This window comes from Conger conger, chromosome 19 (assembly GCF_963514075.1).
Source record: "Conger conger chromosome 19, fConCon1.1, whole genome shotgun sequence".
NCBI classification, from domain to species: domain Eukaryota; kingdom Metazoa; phylum Chordata; class Actinopteri; order Anguilliformes; family Congridae; genus Conger; species Conger conger.
This window is the reverse complement of record NC_083778.1, coordinates 17,098,843-17,121,892: the sequence shown is the minus strand read 5'-3', so window position 1 is coordinate 17,121,892 and position 23,050 is coordinate 17,098,843. Positions and strand designations below refer to the sequence as shown.

Here is a 23,050-nt window from a genome sequence, read left to right as displayed (position 1 = left end):
CACAGAAATAATCTTCATCTCTGGGCTCCTCTTGCTCAGTGTAGCACACTTTTGGCCCGCTGCGGAGCTTTTCACCACGGGCGTAAACGTTTGCCTGCCCCTTCTGCGATTTCAAGCGCTCTTTCTTCGATCGTCCTGAAAGTCACAGAGCAACGCAACTGTGGGCGAAATACAACAGACAAACATGCTGCAGGGTGGCCTGGGTCCAGGTCAGTGGTTCTCATCCAGGTGTAGCCACAATAAGATTGTGAGCAAGGCCCTTAACCCTGCATTGCCCCAGTGGAGGATTGTCTCCTGCTTAGTCTAATCAACTGTACGTCGCTCTGGATAAGAGCGTCTGCCGAATGCCAATAATGTAACATAATGCTGGAGCAATATTGGGAACTGATGAACCTTGGACAAATGATTGTTGTACTGATCTGTAAGCACTGTGTACATTTAATTTTATTGACAGTAGAACTCGCATGTAATAGGTCGCTAACACAATTCAGTGCCACGTCCATGTAAGTGTGTCACTGCCCGTCCCATGAGTCTTGGGTACCCAATGTCATATCACATAACTATTTATCGGCAATTGCCAAACGGACAAAGATTCAGTTTTTCATCAGTTTGCTAGCCGAAGCCTCAAATTGTGTGGTTTTCTTTGCTTTTGTTCCACATCATTTAGAAGACAACAGCTTGCACACACTCATTCATTTAGAAAAAAACTAAAGTGAGAAGAATACTGGATGGAGACTATTATGATGTAACATGAACAGGCACCCATGTGTAAGGGCCCGTAGAGCTGCATATACCATTATTTGGTTGTTTGGAGCTCTGTTTGCATGGCTCTCTCTGCTTCACAATGGAGGAACCAGGAAACCTATCGTCACCATCATTGCTGAGGCTGGTAGCATTCTTCACTTCCTAAAAGAACAGGAATATTTCAATGCACAGAAGACAACATACATTCATGTTCTTACAGTGTTCTTCAGCGGTTCATCAAAGACAGCTGCGATCAAGTGCCCTCAAATCACAAAACATGCCTGGACAGCTGTATTTTAATGCTTAAATGGGTTTCAAAATAGCATTTTGCATATTATATGAAGTGATTGCAATTGATGTCTGAGTCCATAAAGAAAACAAAGGATGTGCTGATTTGTTTATTTTTTACTTGAAAGCCGAGGCAATCAGGGCGCTATTAACCCGACTAAACCTGAGTTCCCAGCACACGCCTTCCGTGCACACGCTGGTCGAGGCAATGGCCCAGTGTGTGCCCACCCACAACAAGACTCCCAGCCGGTGTGTGCTATGAACGACACCATGACGTGCTAAAGTGGAAAACGGACAACCGTCACAGCTGGTTTCCCCGTCACTAGAAATAATAGCCTCAGGTCCAGCCGATGTCCTCAATGACACAAGCACCAGTGGAGTTGTGAGCGCGTGGGCCGCTGACTTCACCTGTGTGCTGCAGGACGCTGGAGGTTCTGCCTGCGTTTGAGCCAGTGAGGCTGCCTGTGTCCTGGCCTGTCCTGCTGCACTGCTCCCTGAAGGACTGGCACTCTGGATTTTGGAACTGAAGCTCCGGGACACTGGAGATGTATATGAAGTGTATTTGTAGCATTGTGAATGTACAATATGCCTGTAGAGTAGTGATGTAGTACACAGGTGGCATTGTGAATGTGCAGTATGCCTATTGAGTCAGGTTCTGTATATGTGTGTATTGCGGCTGTTTGTGTACCAGTCTTTCTCTCCAGACAAGGGTTCCATTCCTCATCTTCAGAGTCGCTTGGCTCTGCAGCCCTTGCCAGCATGGCTCTCCGAGATCGGGGCCCCCTCATGAAAGCTGGAGCAGGGGAGTTCAGCCCTAAGACCAAGAAGAAAGGTAGGTAACTACTAAGGTTCAGAAATTCAGACCTAGGTACTATCTAGGCACAAGGACAAACTGCAAGCCTTTGCAACTGCAAAAAGTAAAAACAAAACACACTTCACAATTTATGTAATAAAACATTTTATTATATGAATATTGAAAAACATTTTTCAACTGAGTAGAGGGCAGAATGAAGTGTTTTGGTTCTTGTCAGGAAGTACAACCTTGCACTGTGTAAAATAAAAAGAGCATCTTACCAAGGGCTAACATAACTTCATGGTTCCTCTTGATCCTTTTGAATCGCACTTTCTCACATTTCTGCAAATTGGTCCACTCAGTCTTGGAGAAGTAAACTTTGAGCTCCTCTAATTTATCCTGGAACAGGACCAGAGAAAAGGAGCTGTAGATTTAACATGCAGTAAAAGATCCTACACCAATTATTTGCTTTCCCTGGAATACAAGTTTGGTTGCTTTAGCCATAGCACACAGGGCTCTGCAGTGCTCCCATTTTGGAGCATTTGCTTCTTAAAAGTGATGTGTGCTTACAGGATCAATCATGTGTGCACCTACTTGTTTCAACTTAGCAGCACATGTGAGTGTAGAGCCCTGATACAGCTAGGAAGACAATGGCTATTGAAATGAGAACACATACGATGCAATAGCACCATCTACAGGTGTTGGGCTTCAACTATATTTGTCAAATAACAGTTTCGCATCTTGAGTGGTAAGAATTATTGGGATAGAGCCAAGATCAATAAAACCTTGTAAGTTACCTACGTCAGCTTATTAAAGAATGTGAATAGAATATAATTCAGAATTGTGGATATATACTTTGCAAGTGTTTAAATGCGAATGCAATCTTCACATCTAGCTAGTAAACGATATGTGCGAAACAAACAGTACCTTGAAGTTGAGCCGCCTCCATAACTAAGTTACTTGATATTATTATATTATTTGAAAATGGTGTGTTTTAACTAACGTTACATCTAAAGCATAGTTATATGGAAACCGATTACTTGTAACAACAGTCATGAAAATATTAGGATAAATCGATCAATCAGTCTTTTCCCAAGACTCTGGTGACCGCAACTTTTATTCAATTTCACCCTCATGAATATCGTATGTAACCGATTTGAAGTATCCTATCTTCAGTAGCTGAATTGTGAGGCTTTGAAAATTAATCCATACAAGCGTAGCTGTAAAAATGCAGCTGAAGTGTAACAGAACGGAATAAAAATGAAATATCACTTGGGGTAAATCATAAGAGGCCGACAAAGAACGTAATTAATTAAACACTAAACGTGTTCTCTTTAAGAAAAACGTCTTGAGTGAATTTCACATACACGTGCTATAAAGCGCGTCTCCGAGGCGCGCACCTTCCCTTAGCAATGGCTGGACGAAGCAAGCGGGAAAGACGCACGTTTCTTTGTGTGGTAAGTTTATTTTTTTTAAATATATGCCAGTTAAAATGTATGCCGAAATGAAATAATTTGGTTTCAACAAACCTTGTAATTAGGCTATTCCATTTAAATGAATATAACTATTTAATTCCTGTTGATAATTGTACACAGACGGGTCTCTTAATTTGAAGCCATTAGTTGTCCAGAAGCAGATATAGTTTTTTCGGTAGTTTGTAAAATTTTTTCATTTTTCTTGCAAAATCATTTGCTTGCATAAGAAATGTTATATTTCTGTAATTTGCACGGTGACATTGACAAAACAGTATAACTGCGTGGACTAATAATAATTAATGAAAACATCCTGGATCACCTGTGCTGATGTGTAGCGTCATTGAACTTGTAGACTGCTGTGGGTTTGTTGAAAGCTCGTGGTTATTTAAAATCAGACGGTTTGCTTTTGTCAGTAAAAGTTATGGTCAGCATGCTGAAGCTTAAGTTTTAATTTATATGCTAGATGCGTTGAAAGATAACTTCACTTTTAAATTTGTGTGATTGATTGCTAAACACATCTTTTCTATGTTTAATATTTGTGACAGTAGGAGTTTGTCGATGTCTTCGTTTGTTTTAAAAAGTTCCCCAAATTCTGCTGAATTCAGAAAAAACGCAGCAAACTTGTTGGTTCTAACTAAGAGCAAAGATCATACATTGATTATACCATCAGTTATATCAAATGAAATAAAATGGAGAAAGACTAAACATTTAATTCATTTGTATTAGGGGTTGAGAGAGAAGGTCTGACCGTACCTTCTCTCTCAACCATACTCCCGTATTCTGGCCATGGGACCTAATATAGGCTAAGGCTTGCTGTAGCCCCACCCACTGGGTAACCCCAACTCTAGCACTATTCAATAACCTGAACAGCACATGTTTTTACCTCGTGAATTAACCAAATAAGCAAACTCAAAACAAACCAACATATTCAACACTTTGCAGACCACTCAGTGTTGATAAAATTCCGTGTTTGTCGTTTCCATCAAACCACTACGTGGTCTCGTCCACTGGCAGCCTGCGAAACGCACCAATTTCCACGCGATTTCCCAGGAGAACCAGGTAGCGTACGCATGGTGGAACGGTGGTGAGTGAAGCAAAACAGAGTTGTAATAATGAAGTTTTAACCGATGTGAAATGAGTATTTTTACAACCAGAGTGAATGTTTGCATTTGTTGATTCCAGACAAGCAAAACTATTTGTCCAAGTATATATTGCACAGAGTTGATGAGTCTGTTTCCTATCAAATGAAAGTATCAATTTTGGAAACAGTTTACAAACAAATGATTACATGTTACATTTGCAAAGGGTACTACCCATTCCACAAGTTAACCCCTTTCACAGATATACATCTATTCTTTATATTTGTACTTACCCTTGTTTATGATTATTATTGTGTATAAAACGTTTTGAACTTTTGTTTTTGTTTCTTTTATTGCATTACAAGGCATGTAGCAGGCGCTCTTATCCAATGAAGTGCAGATCGAACACAGGGACAAGTGAGAAGAGGACAATATATTAAAGAGTTTGTTTCAATATTAAAGTTGTGGTGAGTGATAATTAAGTTTTAACATGTGAAATGAGTATTTTTACAACCAGAGTGAATGTTTGCATTTGTTGATTCCATATTCGTTCCATATGTTTGATGGAACTTAATGACGGTGAACCAGTAATGCAAAACACTAAAAACTTCATTCTGTAGAATGTGTTTCTAATGGTGTAGTTTTATTCGATTTATATGGAAGGTTATCCCGATCGAACAGTAAAATGGTATGGCTATGAAATAAAATAATAGCAGCACTGATTTGATTGCAATCATACTTCAAGAGATTTTACAAAACAGCAGTAAGTACAGCATGACCTTATATCCACAGGCAAGGAGTTCCAAAATGTAGAGGCTATGGAGAAGCTAAAAAATCTGTTTCTCTTGGAGATAAGTGTTCTAAGGCTGTCCAAGATGCCCAACATTTTTGTAAATAAGCATTTTGGTATTTATTACACCCGTGGTTAATTGTTGCAATTTTCATAACATTTGTTGCTTTCTCGCTACTGGTTTATTTGAAGGCTTCTCTCCAAATCCACCGTGAAAACTAAACACAGTATTGACAAGAAAATAGAGACCATGTTAGCTTCACATAAAACAATAGCATGCACAGCATGTGGAATGACGTTTACCAAGTAAAATACAAACAAAACACCTTGTTGGCTGCATGCTACAAAAAGGGAATATACTTCACTTTAATCCACTTTTTTTTAAATCACTGAAATACCACAGTATTAACCACACTTAACTTATACACAGTGAATATGAGGGGAGGAAAAATACATGAAAATAAACACTAAGTCACTTCTGTGGAAAAGTCAGAAACCATTTCATTTATTAAATTTCCACTTACAAGTCAGTCTATTTTTAACTAGCCAACATCCCATGTACATTTTATTTTTTGATGCATATGATAAAGACTACAGGAGTTATTTCTGAAGACATTAGACAATTCTACTGCTTAAAGTAGAAAAACACATCGCGGGAAGTAGCCAAGAACATTTCAGGAAACACTTCTGCCAAGTACCCAGCTGCTAAAACCATTAGTTTAATTTCAATCATTACAAGAACATCCATCTGAACTTCACTACATCTTAATGGAGGAAATTCCATGTCAAGCAACTGTAAAACCTGGAACAAATTTTCCAACAAGCAAATCCACCAGAACCACACCTTCATTGCAGGCAACAATTAATTCCACAACATCATCCTAAACACCCAAACTTATTTCAAAACAAAGCCACTCCACAGCCAAACCACATCCTGTCACCCGTCTCCTCCCAACACTCCAACTCAGTACATGCTCACCAAACTACAACTGCAAGTACTTTACTGTTAAAAATGACACATTGAATATTACCTGAATGTTGTAATGAATGGAAGTAATGAAACAAACTCACACGACTACTAACTGACAAGACTAACACGTCAACTTTACCTTACCCTAGCACACAAAGTATTCAAACAAGGATACCAGTCATTTAAAGTGGTTCCACTAGTGTCGATAGTGACAAGTGGATTGCCATCTTATTTTTAAAATCCTCATCTTAAGCTTGTAGAAAACACACAGGGGAGACCGGGGCTTGTTGTCACACTGTTAATATTTTCACAACCAGAGGGCGCTACTTAAAAGTGGAATATTAGTTTTGTGCCTCTTTATGGTCTGATGTCATATCCTGTCTGGGAAAACCAGAGCACACTGTAAAGTGAGCACATTTCCCATTTTTCACATTGAAAAGTAAAAAAAATATCAACTTGATATGTTTTGTAATAATCTTCTTCGAGTTAAAAATCTTAACAATTATACATTTGCACTTGTTAGAGGAGAGAATAGTGTGTCTTGTTATACTTTAGCTAGTGTCCTGCTTTAAGCTAATTTTAAGATATTGCTAACATTAGCAAACATGGCAGTTTGGGGCAACTTGTCTCAGTGATTTTGGAGCAAGTTGTCACATGTGACAACTTACCCCAAAGTTGCCAATAGGCTATACGTAGACACAGAGGGTCTGCTTGTCAATGGTTATCATAGTAATATTGAATTGTGTGATTCTGGTTTTAAAGAATGAAAGGAAGGGAAGAGGCAAGAGAGTTCAGGAATGGTCAGGAATTATCAAAGAAAAACAGAAAAGGCCGGCACAGCACCTGACGTGATGCTAAGGGCAGTGAGGCAGGTGAAGTTAGCCAAAAAATCAATCCGGAGTACAGCTACGGATTTTAACATCAACTACCGTACACTGGCTCGATACTGCAAGACGTTCACCGCAGCTGAAATAGGAAGTCAGACAGCCATCCCAACTACGGTGGTTGGGTATAAATCTCCACGGCAGGTTTTTAGCCCAGAGTTGGAGCTGCAGCTTGAGAAGTACCTTATAAGATCAGCTGACATCTATTTTGGTTTGTCGCCAACTGAGGTGAGAAAACTAGCATCCGAATTTGCAGTGGCTTGGGAGCTGCAGTTTCCACCAGCTTGGGCTGAAAAAGAAACAGCCAGCAGTGAGTGGTTTACACGCTTCTTAAAGCGGCACCCTACACTCTCTCTCAGAAAGCCAGAGGCAACTAGCCTTGCCAGGGCAAGTGCCTTTAACAAGGAAAATGTCAAGTCTTTCTTTGACAATCTGGAGAAGGTGTTAGCCAGACATTCCCTGGCACCAGGGGACGTCTGGAATATGGATGAGACTGGTGTGACGACGGTGCAGAAACCAGACCGATTGGGAGCCAGACGCGGGTTTAAACGGGTAGGGTCACTTGCATCTGGTGAAAGGGGTACTCTATTGACGCTAGCCTGTGCAGTCTCAGCAACAGGGAACTGTATCCCCTCCTACTTCATATTCCCTCTGGTGCACTTTCACCATCGCTTCCTCAACAATGGACCACTTGGCAGCAAAGGAGGAGCAAATCCCACTGGGTGGATGAAGGAAACACACTTTGTGGATTTCCTCAAACATTTTGTTGAACATGCCAAGTGTTCAATGAAAAAACCATGCTTACTCCTCCTGGACAACCATTGCTCCCATCTTTCCATTGATGGCCTCAATTTTGCCAAAGCAAATGGCATCGTTATGCTGTCCTTCCCACCCCACTGTTCACATAGGCTGCAACCTTTGGACAGAAGCGTTTATGGGCGGCTGAAAAAGCACATAAACTCTGTGTCTGATTCCTGGATGAGGAACAACTATCACAATCTATGACATCCCTGAGATTGTAGCAATTGCTTATCCGCTGGCTGCAACCCCACTGAATATCCAGGCCGGCTTTCAGGTGACAGGGGTTCAACTTTACAACAGGGATGTGTTTGTGGAGACAGAATTTGCACCGTCTTATATCTCAGATCGGCCCTTCCAGGCCCCAGTTCTAACCCAGCCGTTTCAGGCCCCAGCACTGACCCAGCCCTTCCAGGCCCCAGTTCTAACCCAGCCCTTCCAGGCCCCAGTTCTAACCCAGCCCTTTCAGGCCCCAGCACTGACCCAGCCCTTCCAGGCCCCAGTTCTAACCCAGCCCTTCCAGGCCCCAGTTCTAACCCAGCCCTTTCAGGCCCCAGCACTGACCCAGCCCTTCCAGGCCCCAGTTCTAACCCAGCCCTTCCAGGCCCCAGTTCTAACCCAGCCCTTCCAGGCCCCAGTTCTAACCCAGCCCTTTCAGGCCCCAGCACTGACCCAGCCCTTCCAGGCCCCAGTTCTAACCCAGCCCTTCCAGGCCCTAACTCCAATCCAGCCCTTCCAAGCCCCAGCAGGCCAGCCCTGCCCATTAGCACCACCTCAGCCTTGCCTAGTAATGTTAGCTCCACCTACCAAACAACTCCAGAGGACATTTGGCCATACCCAAAAGCTGGTCCAAGAAAACTAGCCCGCCAACCAAAAAAAAAAGAAGAAAAACTGCTATTTTCACTGACACACCAGTGAAGGAGGCACTTGAGGCTGAAAGGCAGGCACAAGGTAAAAATAATCTTTTTCAAAAGAAACGCAGGGCAACCAAATCTAAAACACCAAAGAAGCAGAAGGCAAAAAAAAAAAGCAGAAGGCAGGTGTAAAAAGAAAGACCCTGGATACCTCTTCATCGTATGATGAGTACCCACACCTGGTTTGTATGGAGCCATTTGAGAACAGCCGTCCAGGAGAGACTTGGGTCCAGTGTGTGAAATGCAAACAGTGGGCTCATGAGTGCACCCCTGGCAAAGCAGCTTGTGTGCCAGAACTGTGATTCTGATGAGTCTGACTCGTGAAATTTGAGACCTAACACTAAATTAGTTTGAATACTTGACATGTTTTATTTGAGAGTTTGTTTGAAATTATTTTTACAATTGTAGTTGGGAATGATTTAATGGCCACATTCCAGGATTTATTCAAGTTCAATGATTCATCCAGCTTTTTCTGTGGCTGAATTTAATTTTTTATTTTGATTTGCTGCAACATCCAGTGTGACGTCTTACCCCAAATAGTGTGACAACATGCCCCGGTCTCCCCTACATACTTCAGAAATAATCCCCATACGTCCCAACAGTGGCAAGTCTTTGGACAGCATCTCATTTTTACAAACAATATAATTCACTACTTTCGGCACCATTACAATTAGACAGAATTCATGTCGTTGCGAGGAAACGGCAGACTTCAAGGTCCGATCTTCAGTTTGTTGAAAAATAACTCCAAGAAGGAAAAGATACCACGGCAGCAAGCTCTTCAGAAAATGAGACTTTATTGGCACACGTGCACAACAGCCGGTTCAAATCCGCAGACTCCAACCTTGAATATCAGACTTAACACCCATTTTATGCACTGTCCTTATTTACTTCTCGGTCCTGAAACCATGGTGGCGAATCGCCCCATTGATTTCCAAAAAAAATAAAGGATCTTATTACATACATCTTGCTTTGTAAGCGTTTTTTTTTTTTTTTTACAAAATGGAATCATTAACATAGGAATCATGTAAAACAGGGTGCTATTCAATACATGGTGCTTTCTGGAATTCATTACGGCCTATAGATCATTTTTGGTACTTTCCTCAGCATAATAATAATTTTTGGTACTTTCCACATCATTTTTGGTACTTTCCACTTCATATTAATAATTTTTCTCAACTTTAGATTACACATGGGTCACTTATGCACTTCTAACAAAAACTTTTATCAGCAGTAAGTCATAGAAAATATACAGACATACTAAACATCAGTGAATCATTGAAAATATACTACTAAATGTATTTCTTTAGCCTGATGCATTTTTGCAGTCTTTGCTCTCATTTCCAGTTTACACTGTGGTTTCTTGCGTTTTCATAAGCTCAGCTGTAATTAAATGTTCTAGGTTCATTTGATTTGATAACAAGCAGCATACATGTGATATATTGATTACAGGCCGTAATATATAGATAGATACACTTTTAGCATTAAAAAAATTGGAGGAACCAGCTTGCTCATTAGGGCAGTCTGATTTTGACACTGCAAGCAATGAATAAAAGCAACTAATTCAATTGTGTAGACTACTACATTTTTTTTATGCACACTTTGTTAAAGTAGAACAGTTAACGATTACATTTTCGCGAGTATTTAAATGTAAAATGCCTTGTTCACACTTCATTCTTTCCGTTAGTCCGATAATACGGCTTTAGCGATATTCTCGCCCCATTCGACAGCAGCAGCCTTCAAACAGCCTCTGAAATTACTCATATCACCGCAAACTTTTCATCGTGACAATTTATGTTTTCAAATAAAACGCATTTAAAAATCCCGTAATTAAACAAAATACTACAGAATTCACGGTGTCCGTAACTATTATTGATTTACAATTTTGTAGTCTACATCTTGGTGAAACCATTTAGACCGTTAATACATTACACAAGTTCCCATTTTTCTAATCGTCATTTGTCCAGAATATAATTTGTCTATAATTAGACTTGAGTTACCTTAAGCGGTTTCGTCAAACACTGGCCTCCGAAACAAGACTTAAGCAATTATTCGTTAAAGTAGCAGCGTTCAAATAGCTCATCAATTCACTCAAATCCCTTACATTTACATTTCATATTACGACTACATTCTGTCCGCAAATGTTCATTAAATGTTTATAAAGGCTCGACAAAGTTCAAGTTCGACCAAGTGTACTTGGACGTTACAAAGTTTGTTGAACAATTTCACTTCACAAAACCGTTCACAATCACTTATGCTTTTGTAAATTTCAGATTCGACAAATAATGAGAATACGGAATGGCAAAGTGTCTCCGTAAAAGCAAAAATATTTAACTGCCTTGGAAGTATATATTGCATAAAACAAACATACCACAAATCAACGTGGGTCCTCGCCGTCTGCTTCGTCCAGATGTTGCAAACATTCCTAGAAACGAAAGTGCGCGCAAGGCTACATTACATTACATTAATGGCATTTGGCAGACGCTCTTATCCAGAGCGACGTACAACAAAGTGCATACCCATAACCAGGGATAAGTGCGCTGAAAGATATGCCTATTGAGTCAGGTTCTGTATATGTGTGTATTGCGGCTGTTTGTGTACCAGGCTTTCTCTCCAGACAAGGGTTCCATTCCTCATCTTCAGAGTCGCTTGGCTCTGCAGCCCTTGCCAACATGGCTCTCCGAGATCCGGACCCCCCCCCTCATGAAAGCTGGAGTAGGGGAGTTCAGCACATTGTTCACAATGGGGAAAAATACCCACACACCACCAAGATCCAGCCTCCATTTTATTCAGCTCTCTACTTCCTGAACAACAGCAACTCTCCCTTACTTCGAATAATAATATTTCTTCAAGTTAACATTTAATTTCTTCAAACAATTCAAGTATAAATACAATAAATACAAAGTGTGCAAAGATTTAATACTAATCACATGTCATTTTAAGATGAAGATTTTATATGAAATAATCAAACAATTAGAACAACAAAATGCAGTTGGTAGAGAAGGTATTGTGGCGCCCCTGCTCCTGCATGTTGCGCCACGTGGGTGGAGAACCCAAGAAGGACCCGCACAACGCAACCCCACAACCGTTACGCATTGGGAGAGGTTTGCGAGGGGGTCTATTTTCCTAGGGAGGTGATGGGGAGATCAGCACCCTGGAGAGAGAACCCTCTACCTGCAGTCCAGGACCCCGGACAGTGCACGTAAGTGAACACTGTGGAAAACTACTGACTCAGCTGCAGCCCTTTTCCCTAATGAGCAGGGGAAGATATTTAAGGCGCGGTCGAGGCTGCAAACGGAGTCGGTCGGCGCCATTCCTGCGAGTGTGAGAGGCAGAGAGAGGAAGGAACGGCCATGCCCTACTGACCCTGAAGATTGACCCTGGAGGAGACCCCCACCTTTACCGGCGGGAACCCCAAAGACCCGGATCCTGACACCGGACACGTGAGCCAAATAAAGCCGTCCTACTTACACTATGCCTGTGTGCTTCCCCCCAGCCCTGACGCGGCAGGAGAAGGAGGAAAGAAGGAGGAAAGAAGGAGGAAAGAAGGAGGGAAGAAGGAGGTGCTGGAGCATATGCTGGAGCATACCCCGGTCTGGGAAGAACCTTGGTTTATTTTTGCCTGAATGGCCCCTTTTGTTTCTCCCGTTTTCCCTACCCTTGCCCTGAGGGGGGGCGCTATCACCAATACCCTGACAAAAAAAAAAAAAAAGAGAAAACCAGAAAAAATAAAGACAAATTTTTTCTGCTAACTGCTGCTTCCTGTGTCTGGTTTCCAGCTGGGCCCACCCACTGCACCTCAGGATCCACCCCGAGGTCTCACCGTATGCATTTGAACACCTTAAAAATGTTTCATCACAAAGTGCGAACTTGCTTTAAAACATGTATTGTTATTAAAAAATTGCTTCAGACGCTCCATTAATTAATTACCATATGCCCTTGAACTGGTGAGTTCACTTGGGTTCCCCTGAGGCTGAAACTCTTCCCACACTGGGCGCAGTGGTACGGCCTCTCCCCTGTGTGAGTTTGCTGGTGTCGTTTAAGGTCTGGTGTCCACCTGTTTTGGGCTGAGGAGTCTGACTGTATCTGGGCCAGTCTGAGAGGGTGCACAGTGCCTGTGGGAGCTGGTGGAGGTTTGGAGACTCTCTGGTGTGACTGATCCTGCTCTGAGCAGTCTCACATATTCCTCAGACAGGGGAAGAACTGAGAAGGAATATCATCGCCCCCTGGTGGAGGAAAGAGAGAATGAGTTCAGAGCGATACGGAGAACTGGACAGAAAAAGAACAATCCGTTTAATCCGAAATTTTAGATCAACATGAAATTCTGGTTATTTCTCAAAATAGTCCAAAACACACACTTCGGTTATGTTAGGATTAACATGGGCATTGATTAGGGCTAAAGGATAAGTCCTATTTACATCAGATTTTTCTAGTCTTAAAACAAAGCTGTGAAATGGATCATTTCAGAATTGCAGGACACCAAAACCCAGAGAATGATCTGTGAGAAGAAGGCTCCAAAAACGTTTCATTGATGATTAAAGATTCCATTTCCAATTTGCCATTTCAAGAATCAATGCCTTTAATGCAAACCACAATTTCCATGTTCCCCTTTCCAGAGGTTCACTGCAAAATCATTGCCCAATGCCCCGCGGGCGCTGGAGAGTCCGAAATGAACGAAGGGGGGCCGTGGACCAGGCATTCATCAGTAAAGGACTGGCACTCGTCACAATCTAAGAGAAGGGAGAGTTTATCCATAGCTGGACCTCAATCACAAAGGAACCGAGAGAAATAGAAACAGCCTTTGTTTCCACCTGGCTCACAGAGAAAATCTTCATCTCTGGGCTTCCTCAGTGTAGCACACTTCCTGCGTGCTGCGGAGCTTTTCACCACGGACGTAAACGTTTGCCTGCTCCTTCTGCGATTTCAAATGCTCTTTCAAAACGGATAGTCAAAATTCATTTCTTAAAATTGCTTGGATACAATATACATGAATCAAAAATAATTTGTTCACTGAATTGACACATTACATTTGCAAATGGTGTGTTTTAACTAACATTACATCTAAAGCATAGTTATATAGAAACGGATTACTTGTAACAACAGTCCATGTTTAGATCATGAAAATATTAGGATAAATCGATCAATCAGTCTTTTTCCAAGACGCTGGTGACAGCAACTTTTATTGTACAGTGAAATTAGGGTTTGCGAAAAAAAATCGCCGTATCCTTTCCAGAACAACTGTGGCATCCCGTTTTTAAGTTGGTTATTGCACAGTGTATGATAAATCGCTGGGCATTCATTGGTATTATTTGAACAGGAGATGATGATGATGAGGCCTACAATTAGTGTCAATTTCACCCTCATGAATATCGTATGTAACCGTTTTGAAGTATCCTATCTTCAGTATCTGAATTATGAGGCTTTGAAAATTAATCCATACAAGCGTAGCTGTAAAAATGCAGCTGAAGTGTAACAGAACGGAATAAAAATGAACTATCACTTGGGGTAAATCATAAGAGGCCGACAAAGAACGTAATTAATTCAGCACTAAACGTGTTCTCTTTAAGAAAAACGTCTTGAGTGAATGTCACACACACGTGCTATAAAGCGCATCTCCGAGGCGCGCACCTTCCCTTAGCAATGGCTGGACGAAGCAAGCGGGAAAGACGCACGTTTCTTTGTGTGGTAAGTTTATTTGTTTAAATACACGCCAGTTAAAATGTATGCCGAAATAAAATAATTTGGTTTCAACAAACCTTGTATTTAGGCTATTCCATTTAAATGAATATAACTATTTAATTCCTGTTGATAATTTTACACAGACGGGTCTCTTAATTTGAAGCCATTAGTTGTCCAGAAGCAGATAGTTTTTTCGGTAGTTTGTAAAATATAATTTAGTATTAATGACAAAATGAAAAATGTAATACATCTTGTAAAGTGTAGGAATATTCAAAAAGTGTAACCGTTAAATTGAGTTATTTGTGATTGATAACTTAATACTTTCAGAAGCCAATATATATATTATATATAATATTGTAGAATGAATATGAGCTATGGCTTTAAGTATGTACAACAGGATTAGTTATCATTTTCAGTCACTTCAAACTCGGTTTGATTGATTCATTCATTTGCTTGCATAAGAAATGTTTTATTTCTGTAATTTGCACGGTGACATTGACAAAACAGTATAGGGTAAAACATAACTGCGTGGACTAATAATAATTATAATTAATGAAAAAATCCTGGATAACCTGTCCTGATGTGTAGCGTCATTGAACTTGTAGACTGCTGTGGGTTTGTTGAAAGCTCGTGGTTATTTAAAATCAGACTGTTTGCTTTTGTCAGTAAAAGTTAAGCTTCAGCATGCTGACCATAAGTTTTAATTTAGATGCTTTGAAAGATTATAATTTGACTTTTAAATTTGTGTGATTGATTGCTAAGCACATTTTTTCTATGTTTAATATTTGAGACAGGAATTTGTCGATGTCTTCATTTCTTTTAAAACGTTTCCCCAAAAAGGGGTCTGCTGAATTAAGAAAAAACGCAGCAAACTTGTTTGCTCTTAGTAAGAGCAAAGATCATACATTGATTTTACCATCAGTTATATATCAAATGAAGTAAAATGGGGAAAGACTAAACATTTCATTCATTTGTATTGGGGGTTGAGAGAGAAGGCCTAACCGTACCTTCTCTCTCAACCATACTCCCGTATTCTGGCCATGGGACCTAATATAGGCTAAGGCTTGCTGTAGCTCCACCCACTGGGTAACCTCGCCCACTGGGAAACCCCACCCACTGGGTAACCCCAACTCTAGCACTACACAATAAACTGAACAACACATGGTTTTACCACATAAATTTACCAAATAAGCAAACTCAAAACAAACCAACATATTCAACAGTTTGCAGAACACTCGGTGTTTGTCGTTTCCATTAAACCACCCCTGTCTACGTGGTCTCGTCCACTGGCAGCCCGCGAAACGCCCCTATTTTCACGCGGTGGTATGGCCGCGCGATTTCCCAGGAGAACCAGGTACGCATGGTGGAACGGTGGTGAGTGGAACTGTACAGAGTTGTAATAATGAAGTTTTAACCGGTGTGAAATGAGTATTTTTTACAACCAGAGTGAATGTTTGCATTTGTTGATTCCAGACAAAACTTACGAACGGAATATTCGTTGCTTACGAAATGCCGGTAGGCCTTTCCCGGCATTCTAAAACAATGTCGTTTGTTTGACGGAAGTTAAAGTGAAGGTAATTGTGCTTAATGACGGTGAAAATGGATTTTCACCAAAATATTTTTTTTTGAGTGACTCGTGATGTCGTACACATGTAACATTGTGAATCTACAGTAAGCTTATTGAGTAGTGATGTAGTACACATGCAGCATTGTGAATGTGCAGTATGCCTATAGAGTAGTGATGTAGTACACATGTGGCATTGTGAACATACGATATGCGTATAGTGTCAGGTTCTGTATTTTTCATTGTCTAGCTTTGTCTAAGTTTCCATGTATTGTTACCCTCTGCACACCGTAGTCAGTTTCCTGGTTGTTCCTTTCATTAATTAGTTTCATCTCTCTCATTTCATATCTCCGCCTTTCCAATCCTTGTATGTACTTCTTTCCTGTCTCCTGTCATTTGTCCCACCTGTCTCTAGTTTGGATTCTAGTTAGTTGCTTGTATTTAAACCTCTTTGTTTGTGTCTTTTGTCGCCAGATTGTGTCCTGATCACACTCTCCAGCTTTTATTTCTGATTGATTTCTGTTACGACCTGTTCTGTCTTAGACTTCCGCCTTTATCCTTCTGTTTTGTTTTGACACGTAGTTCCATGTTTCTAGCCCCTGAATCACAGTTAATGAAGATGTCTGCTGTGCTGTGTGTAGTTGCTATTTTACAACCCTACATTTGTGGAAGTGGAAAAACAAATATTTGCTTGTGAGCTTAACGATTTCTCATTTGTGTGTGTTTGTGCGTGTGTGTTTGTGTGTGTGTGTGTGTGTGTGTGCGTGTGCGTGTGCGTGTGCGTGTGGTATATTGCAGCTGTTTGTGGACCAGGCTTTCTCTCCAATGCTTTGCATTGCGTGGACAAATAATAATAATAATTTAAAAAATCCTGGATAACCTGTGCTGGTGATGTGTAGCATCATTGAACTTGTACAGCTGTGGGTTTGTTCAAAGCCTGTGGTTATTTAAAATGAGTTTGCTTTTGTCAGTCACATGTTGACCATAACTTTTATTGGTTCATGCAATCCTAGAATGTTTGATATCAGTATTAATCTCCTAAATGTGTTTATTAAAAAGAAATGCAGAGGATTATTGACTGATTAACCATTGTAAGTAACTGATTACATGAATCCTGTACAATTTACTTGTAATGTATTAAGGGATTGGAAAAATGCTTCATATTTCCATTTTATTTGACAGCATAATTGTGCAGGATTTATTAACTCTGCATATAAAGCATGATATTTGAAAAACCAATGAAGAATTATATTGTTTCAAACAATGTCTTTTATAGATGCTTTGAAAGAAAATAATTTGAAAGCATCAAATTTGTGTGATTGATTATACGTTAATGAGATGGGCCTCTTACAGGTAAACCGTGCAAGACAATTGTTATCTGTAGGAGGCCGAAACAAAATATCAGAAATCTGATGTGGCCGACTAAGCACACCCTCAGTCACCCTATTTACAGTTTTGGATTACAAGTCAAAAGGCTATACAGGGTCTCACAGCAGCAACACCAATCCCTGTCAAAAGCAGTTTGAATGGCACCCAGGAGCAGGTCACAGAGACACCCTGGAGCAGGTCACAGACACCCTGGTGCAGGTCACATAGACACCCTGGTGCAGGTCACATAGACACCCAGGAGCAGGTCACATAGACACCCTGGAGCAGGTCACAGAGACACCCAGGAGCAGGTCACAGAGACACCCTGGAGCAGGTCACATAGACACCCTGGTGCAGGTCACATAGACACCCTGGAGCAGGCCACATAGACACCCAGGAGCAGGTCACATAGACACCCTGGAGCAGGCCACATAGACACCCTGGTGCAGGTCACATAGACACCCTGGAGCAGGCCACATAGACACCCTGGAGCAGGTCACAGACACCCTGGTGCAGGTCACATAGACACCCTGGTGCAGGTCACATAGACACCCAGGAGCAGGTCACATAGACACCCTGGAGCAGGTCACAGAGACACCCAGGAGCAGGTCACAGAGACACCCTGGAGCAGGTCACATAGACACCCTGGTGCAGGTCACATAGACACCCTGGAGCAGGCCACATAGACACCCTGGTGCAGGTCACAGAGACACCCTGGAGCAGGTCACATAGACACCCTGGTGCAGGTCACATAGACACCCTGGAGCAGGCCACATAGACACCCAGGAGCAGGTCACATAGACACCCAGGAGCAGGTCACATAGACACCCTGGAGCAGGCCACATAGACACCCAGGAGCAGGTCACATAGACACCCTGGAGCAGGTCACATAGACACCCTGGAGCAGGTCACATAGACACCCTGGTGCAGGTCACATAGACACCCTGGAGCAGGTCACATAGACACCCTGGTGCAGGTCACATAGACACCCTGGTGCAGGTCACAGAGACACCCAGGAGCAGGTCACATAGACACCCTGGTGCAGGTCACATAGGCACCCTGGAGCAGGCCACATAGACACCCAGGAGCAGGTCACATAGACACCCTGGAGCAGGTCACATAGACACCCTGGAGCAGGCCACATAGACACCCAGGAGCAGGTCACATAGACACCCTGGAGCAGGCCACATAGACACCCTGGTGCAGGTCACATAGACACCCTGGAGCAGGCCACATAGACACCCAGGAGCAGGTCACATAGACACCCTGGAGCAGGCCACATAGACACCCAGGAGCAGGTCACATAGACACCCTGGAGCAGGTCACATAGACACCCTGGAGCAGGTCACATAAACACCCTGGAGCAGGTCACATAGACACCCAGGAGCAGGTCACATAGACACCCTGGAGCAGGTCACATAGACACCCTGGAGCAGGCCACATAGACACCCAGGAGCAGGTCACATAGACACCCTGGAGCAGGCCACATAGACACCCTGGTGCAGGTCACATAGACACCCTGGAGCAGGCCACATAGACACCCAGGAGCAGGTCACATAGACACCCTGGAGCAGGTCACATAGACACCCTGGAGCAGGTCACATAGACACCCTGGTGCAGGTCACATAGACACCCTGGAGCAGGTCACATAGACACCCTGGTGCAGGTCACATAGACACCCTGGTGCAGGTCACAGAGACACCCAGGAGCAGGTCACAGAGACACCCAGGAGCAGGTCACAGAGACACCCTGGAGCAGGTCACATAGACACCCTGGAGCAGGTCACATAGACACCCTGGAGCAGGTCACATAGACACCCTGGAGCAGGTCACATAGACACCCTGGAGCAGGTCACATAGACACCCAGGAGCAGGTCACATAGACACCCTGGTGCAGGTCACATAGGCACCCTGGAGCAGGCCACATAGACACCCAGGAGCAGGTCACATAGACACCCTGAAGCAGGTCACATAGACACCCAGGAGCAGGTCACATAGACACCCTGGAGCAGGTCACATAGACACCCTGGAGCAGGCCACATAGACACCCAGGAGCAGGTCACATAGACACCCTGGAGCAGGCCACATAGACACCCTGGTGCAGGTCACATAGACACCCTGGAGCAGGCCACATAGACACCCAGGAGCAGGTCACATAGACACCCTGGAGCAGGTCACATAGACACCCTGGAGCAGGTCACATAGACACCCTGGTGCAGGTCACATAGACACCCTGGAGCAGGTCACATAGACACCCTGGTGCAGGTCACATAGACACCCTGGTGCAGGTCACAGAGACACCCAGGAGCAGGTCACAGAGACACCCAGGAGCAGGTCACAGAGACACCCAGGAGCAGGTCACAGAGACACCCAGGAGCAGGTCACAGAGACACCCAGGAGCAGGTCACATAGACACCCAGGAGCAGGTCACAGAGACACCCAGGAGCAGGTCACATAGATGTTTTACCAGGGTGGAGTCTTAATGTGACAACTGGGCTACCTTTTTTGCTGGTCCAGTTTCTCTACAGATCCACTCTTTGTTCCTCCCTAACTAACTAGCCAATATTCACATTTCACTGCCAAAGCTTCGTAGGCCGAATTACATCATTACGGCATCATATTAAAATATATACTATTAGAGGTTTTTTACAATCACTTTGACGCTAATTTCAGAACCTTGAGGTCATAACAGATAATCAAAATTAATTTTTTTCAATTGCTTGGATACAATGTACATGAACCAAAAATAATTTCTTCACTGAATTGACACATTACATTTGAAAATGGTGTGTTTTAACTAACATTAGTTATTGTTATATGGAAATGGATTACTTGTAACAACAGTGCATGTTGAGATCATGAAAATTTTAGGATAAATCGATCAATCAGTCTTTTTCCAAGACTCTTTTATTGTACGGTGGAATTCAGAATCAGAAAAACTTTATTGTCTGACATGACAGAAAATCATCTCCAGCGTGGCTCATCAATCAGAGACAAAAAAACAGACAAACTGACACAAAACAGCATTCCTGCAACAAGTGGAAAGTGACTAGTGCAATCAATCAAATCAATAAATAAAACAATGGCCATCTAAAAGAGGGTGGGTGAGGGGGGGTTGTTATTGATTGTTTAAGATTCTGATGACAGTGGGAATAAATGAGTTTCGGTAAATGTTTTCCCTGATGGAGGGAACTTTGTAACGGCGGCCTGATGGTAATAGCTGGAAAGACTTATGCAGGGGATGTCTGAAATCTGATGTGATGCGGTTAGCTTTCCTTTCTATTGCTTGTGTGTGCAGTACAGATAGTTGAGTTTGATTTACGCCAATTATTTTACTTGCTTGATTAATGACCCGGGAGAGCTTTGATTTGCTCTTAACAGATGTGAAGTTGAACATGAAGGCCTCAACCTGCTCCACTGCCTGCCCACGCAGCCTCAGGGATTCAGAGAGGGAGTGGAGGGAATTAGGTGTACGCTTCCCCCCACAGCACAGTTCCTTAGTTTTTGAGATGTTAAGTTCCAAGGAGCTTTCCTCTATCCAGGTCATGAGCTTGCCCACCAGTTCATGGTATGGAGTTCACGTCCCTGATATGCTCCTCCACCTCACGCTCACGACTACTGTCTGTTCTAGCTCCACGGTGGTGGAACGAACTCCCCGTTGAGGTCTCTCCCCACCTTCAAGCGCAAGCTGAAGACACACCTCTTCAAGCAGCACCTCTCCCCATCCCTCCCTACCTCCCTGTGAACCTTGATTGTTGTCTCTGTGACTTGCTTTGTGTATCGGTATTTTTAGTTGGCTAGGTAAGCAGTGTTTGGATAGTTAACTTTGGTCACTTTTGCTCTGTTTGTTAAAAAAAAAAGAAAAAAAAAAGGCCCTTATCTTTGTTGTACAGGTAGCAGTTGAAATTGTACTTCTAGGGTTTTTCAGCGAACTTATCCCTGGTTATGGGTATGCACTTTGTTGTACGTCGCTCTGGATAAGAGCGTCTGCCAAATGCCAATAATGTAATGTAATGTAATGATATGAGCTACCTGGGCCCTGTCATCTGCATACTTTAGTAGTGAGAAGTCCATGTTGTTGCAGGTGATGTTGTTTGTGTAAATTGAAAATAAAATGGGGGATAAAACACAGCCCTGAGGAACTCCTGTGTTTAAAATCTTGTTCTTGGATGTAAAACCATTGACCACAACATGCTGGGGTCTCTCCAATAAAAAGTATTTTATCCATAAAATCTGAGTTGGGTTGACCTCTAATTCCAGGAGGCGGTCGCATGGAGTGTGTGAGTCAACCGTGACTCAAAACCACCTTTTCAAACTCTACCTTAGTCCTCCCTCCTGATTTCCCCTGCCCCTCCTTTCTGATATCCCTGTCCTTGTCTAACCCCCCCCCCAAAAAAAAAAAAATGCACTTATGATGACAACTATGTTTAGAACAGCATTTCTTGTGCATTTTGCTAGTTCTGGATGTGATGCTTTGACTTGTGGTAGAACCTATGCACTTGTAAGTCGCTTTGGATTAAAAGCGTCTGCCAAATGACTAAAATGTAAATGTGTTAAAAGCAGAGGAAAAGTCCATGAATAAAATCCGTGTGCGTGGTTGTGTAGAGTCCAGGTGCCAGAAGAGTGAGACAGGCTTCCTCCACCCCTCTCTTTGCCTTGTAGGCGAACTGGAGAGGGTCTAGTTTGTCTGCCACCGTTGCAGTAAGGTGGTCACACAGCACTCTCTCCATGCACATGCACAGTATGGAGGTTAGTGCCGCTGCTCTGAAGTCCTTCATCTCCCTGGCATCGGACGTTTTCGGCACAGGTATGGTGGTCGACTAGATGATGACATCACCCAGCTGGGCAGAAGATTCCCTCAGCGCCCTGCCCCTCAGCCCATCGGGACCAGGTGCTTTCCGGGGATTCAAATGTATTAAAATCGCCAAGCAAAAACACAGGTTGTTCAGTGTTCCGGTTTAGAGCTTTGTTGTAATATTCAGCAATGCGTTGTGAAAACTCCCGTGGTAAGTAAAAAGGTCTGAATGACACAGTCATGATTTCATGGTGTCTGCTGCATTCTGTCTCTCAATGTAAAGTTGGTAGCCCACCTGTTGTTTACAGCCATGCAAAGCCCTCCCCCTGATTGACTTCCGTGTTTGTATTGGGTATCTGTCAATATCGGATCTATATCGGATATTCCTTCTGACAGCCAGGTTTCCGTAAAACAGAAAGAGGCTTGTCTGACGGTAGTCTGAGTCCAGTTTGATGAGTTCAGAAAGTTCTGTCATTTTATTCCGCAGTGATCTCACGTTAGACAGCGTTATTGCAGGTAGTGGCGGTCTCCTACCGCGTCTTCGCATTCTATTGCGAATTCCTCCTCTGGATCCCCTTTTCCTCCGAACTCGGACACCGGCCGAAGATCCATTAGTTGTCAGCCGGGCATAGGTGAGTCTTGGTTTGGGATCTGCCGGCTTATTCCATAACGCGATTGCTGGGTGAATAAGGGCGATAAAGATTCCCAGGCTCGCCAAATGTTTCAGTGTTGGAGTCATACTTGTTGTGTAGAGTCCAGTATTAAGAATTTGCCGTTTACACACTAATAGACAGCACAAAACTCACAAACAGACTGAGACACGCCGCGAGTCGCTCACAGATTATCGCCCCGCCTCCTCTCCTAACTGGCATGAACATGCTCATTTTTGAAAAAAAAAAAAAAAAAAATCCAA

At 42.8% G+C, this 23,050-nt stretch overlaps 1 protein-coding gene across 1 annotated transcript in view; it reads right to left on the bottom strand.

Moving 5' to 3' along the window:
• Nucleotides 1–22,749, bottom strand: part of LOC133118836 (oocyte zinc finger protein XlCOF6-like) — a 31,432-nt gene extending 8,683 nt beyond the window's left edge. Inside the window, exons 1-3 of the mRNA XM_061229097.1 lie at nt 22,672–22,749; nt 2,107–2,224; nt 4–135 (exon numbers count right to left, since the gene is read on the bottom strand). Of these exons, the coding sequence (XP_061085081.1) occupies nt 4–135; nt 2,107–2,224; nt 22,672–22,749 (328 nt within the window). The remainder of the gene's footprint in view (nt 1–3; nt 136–2,106; nt 2,225–22,671) is intronic.
• Between the last annotated feature and the right edge of the window lie 301 nt (nt 22,750–23,050).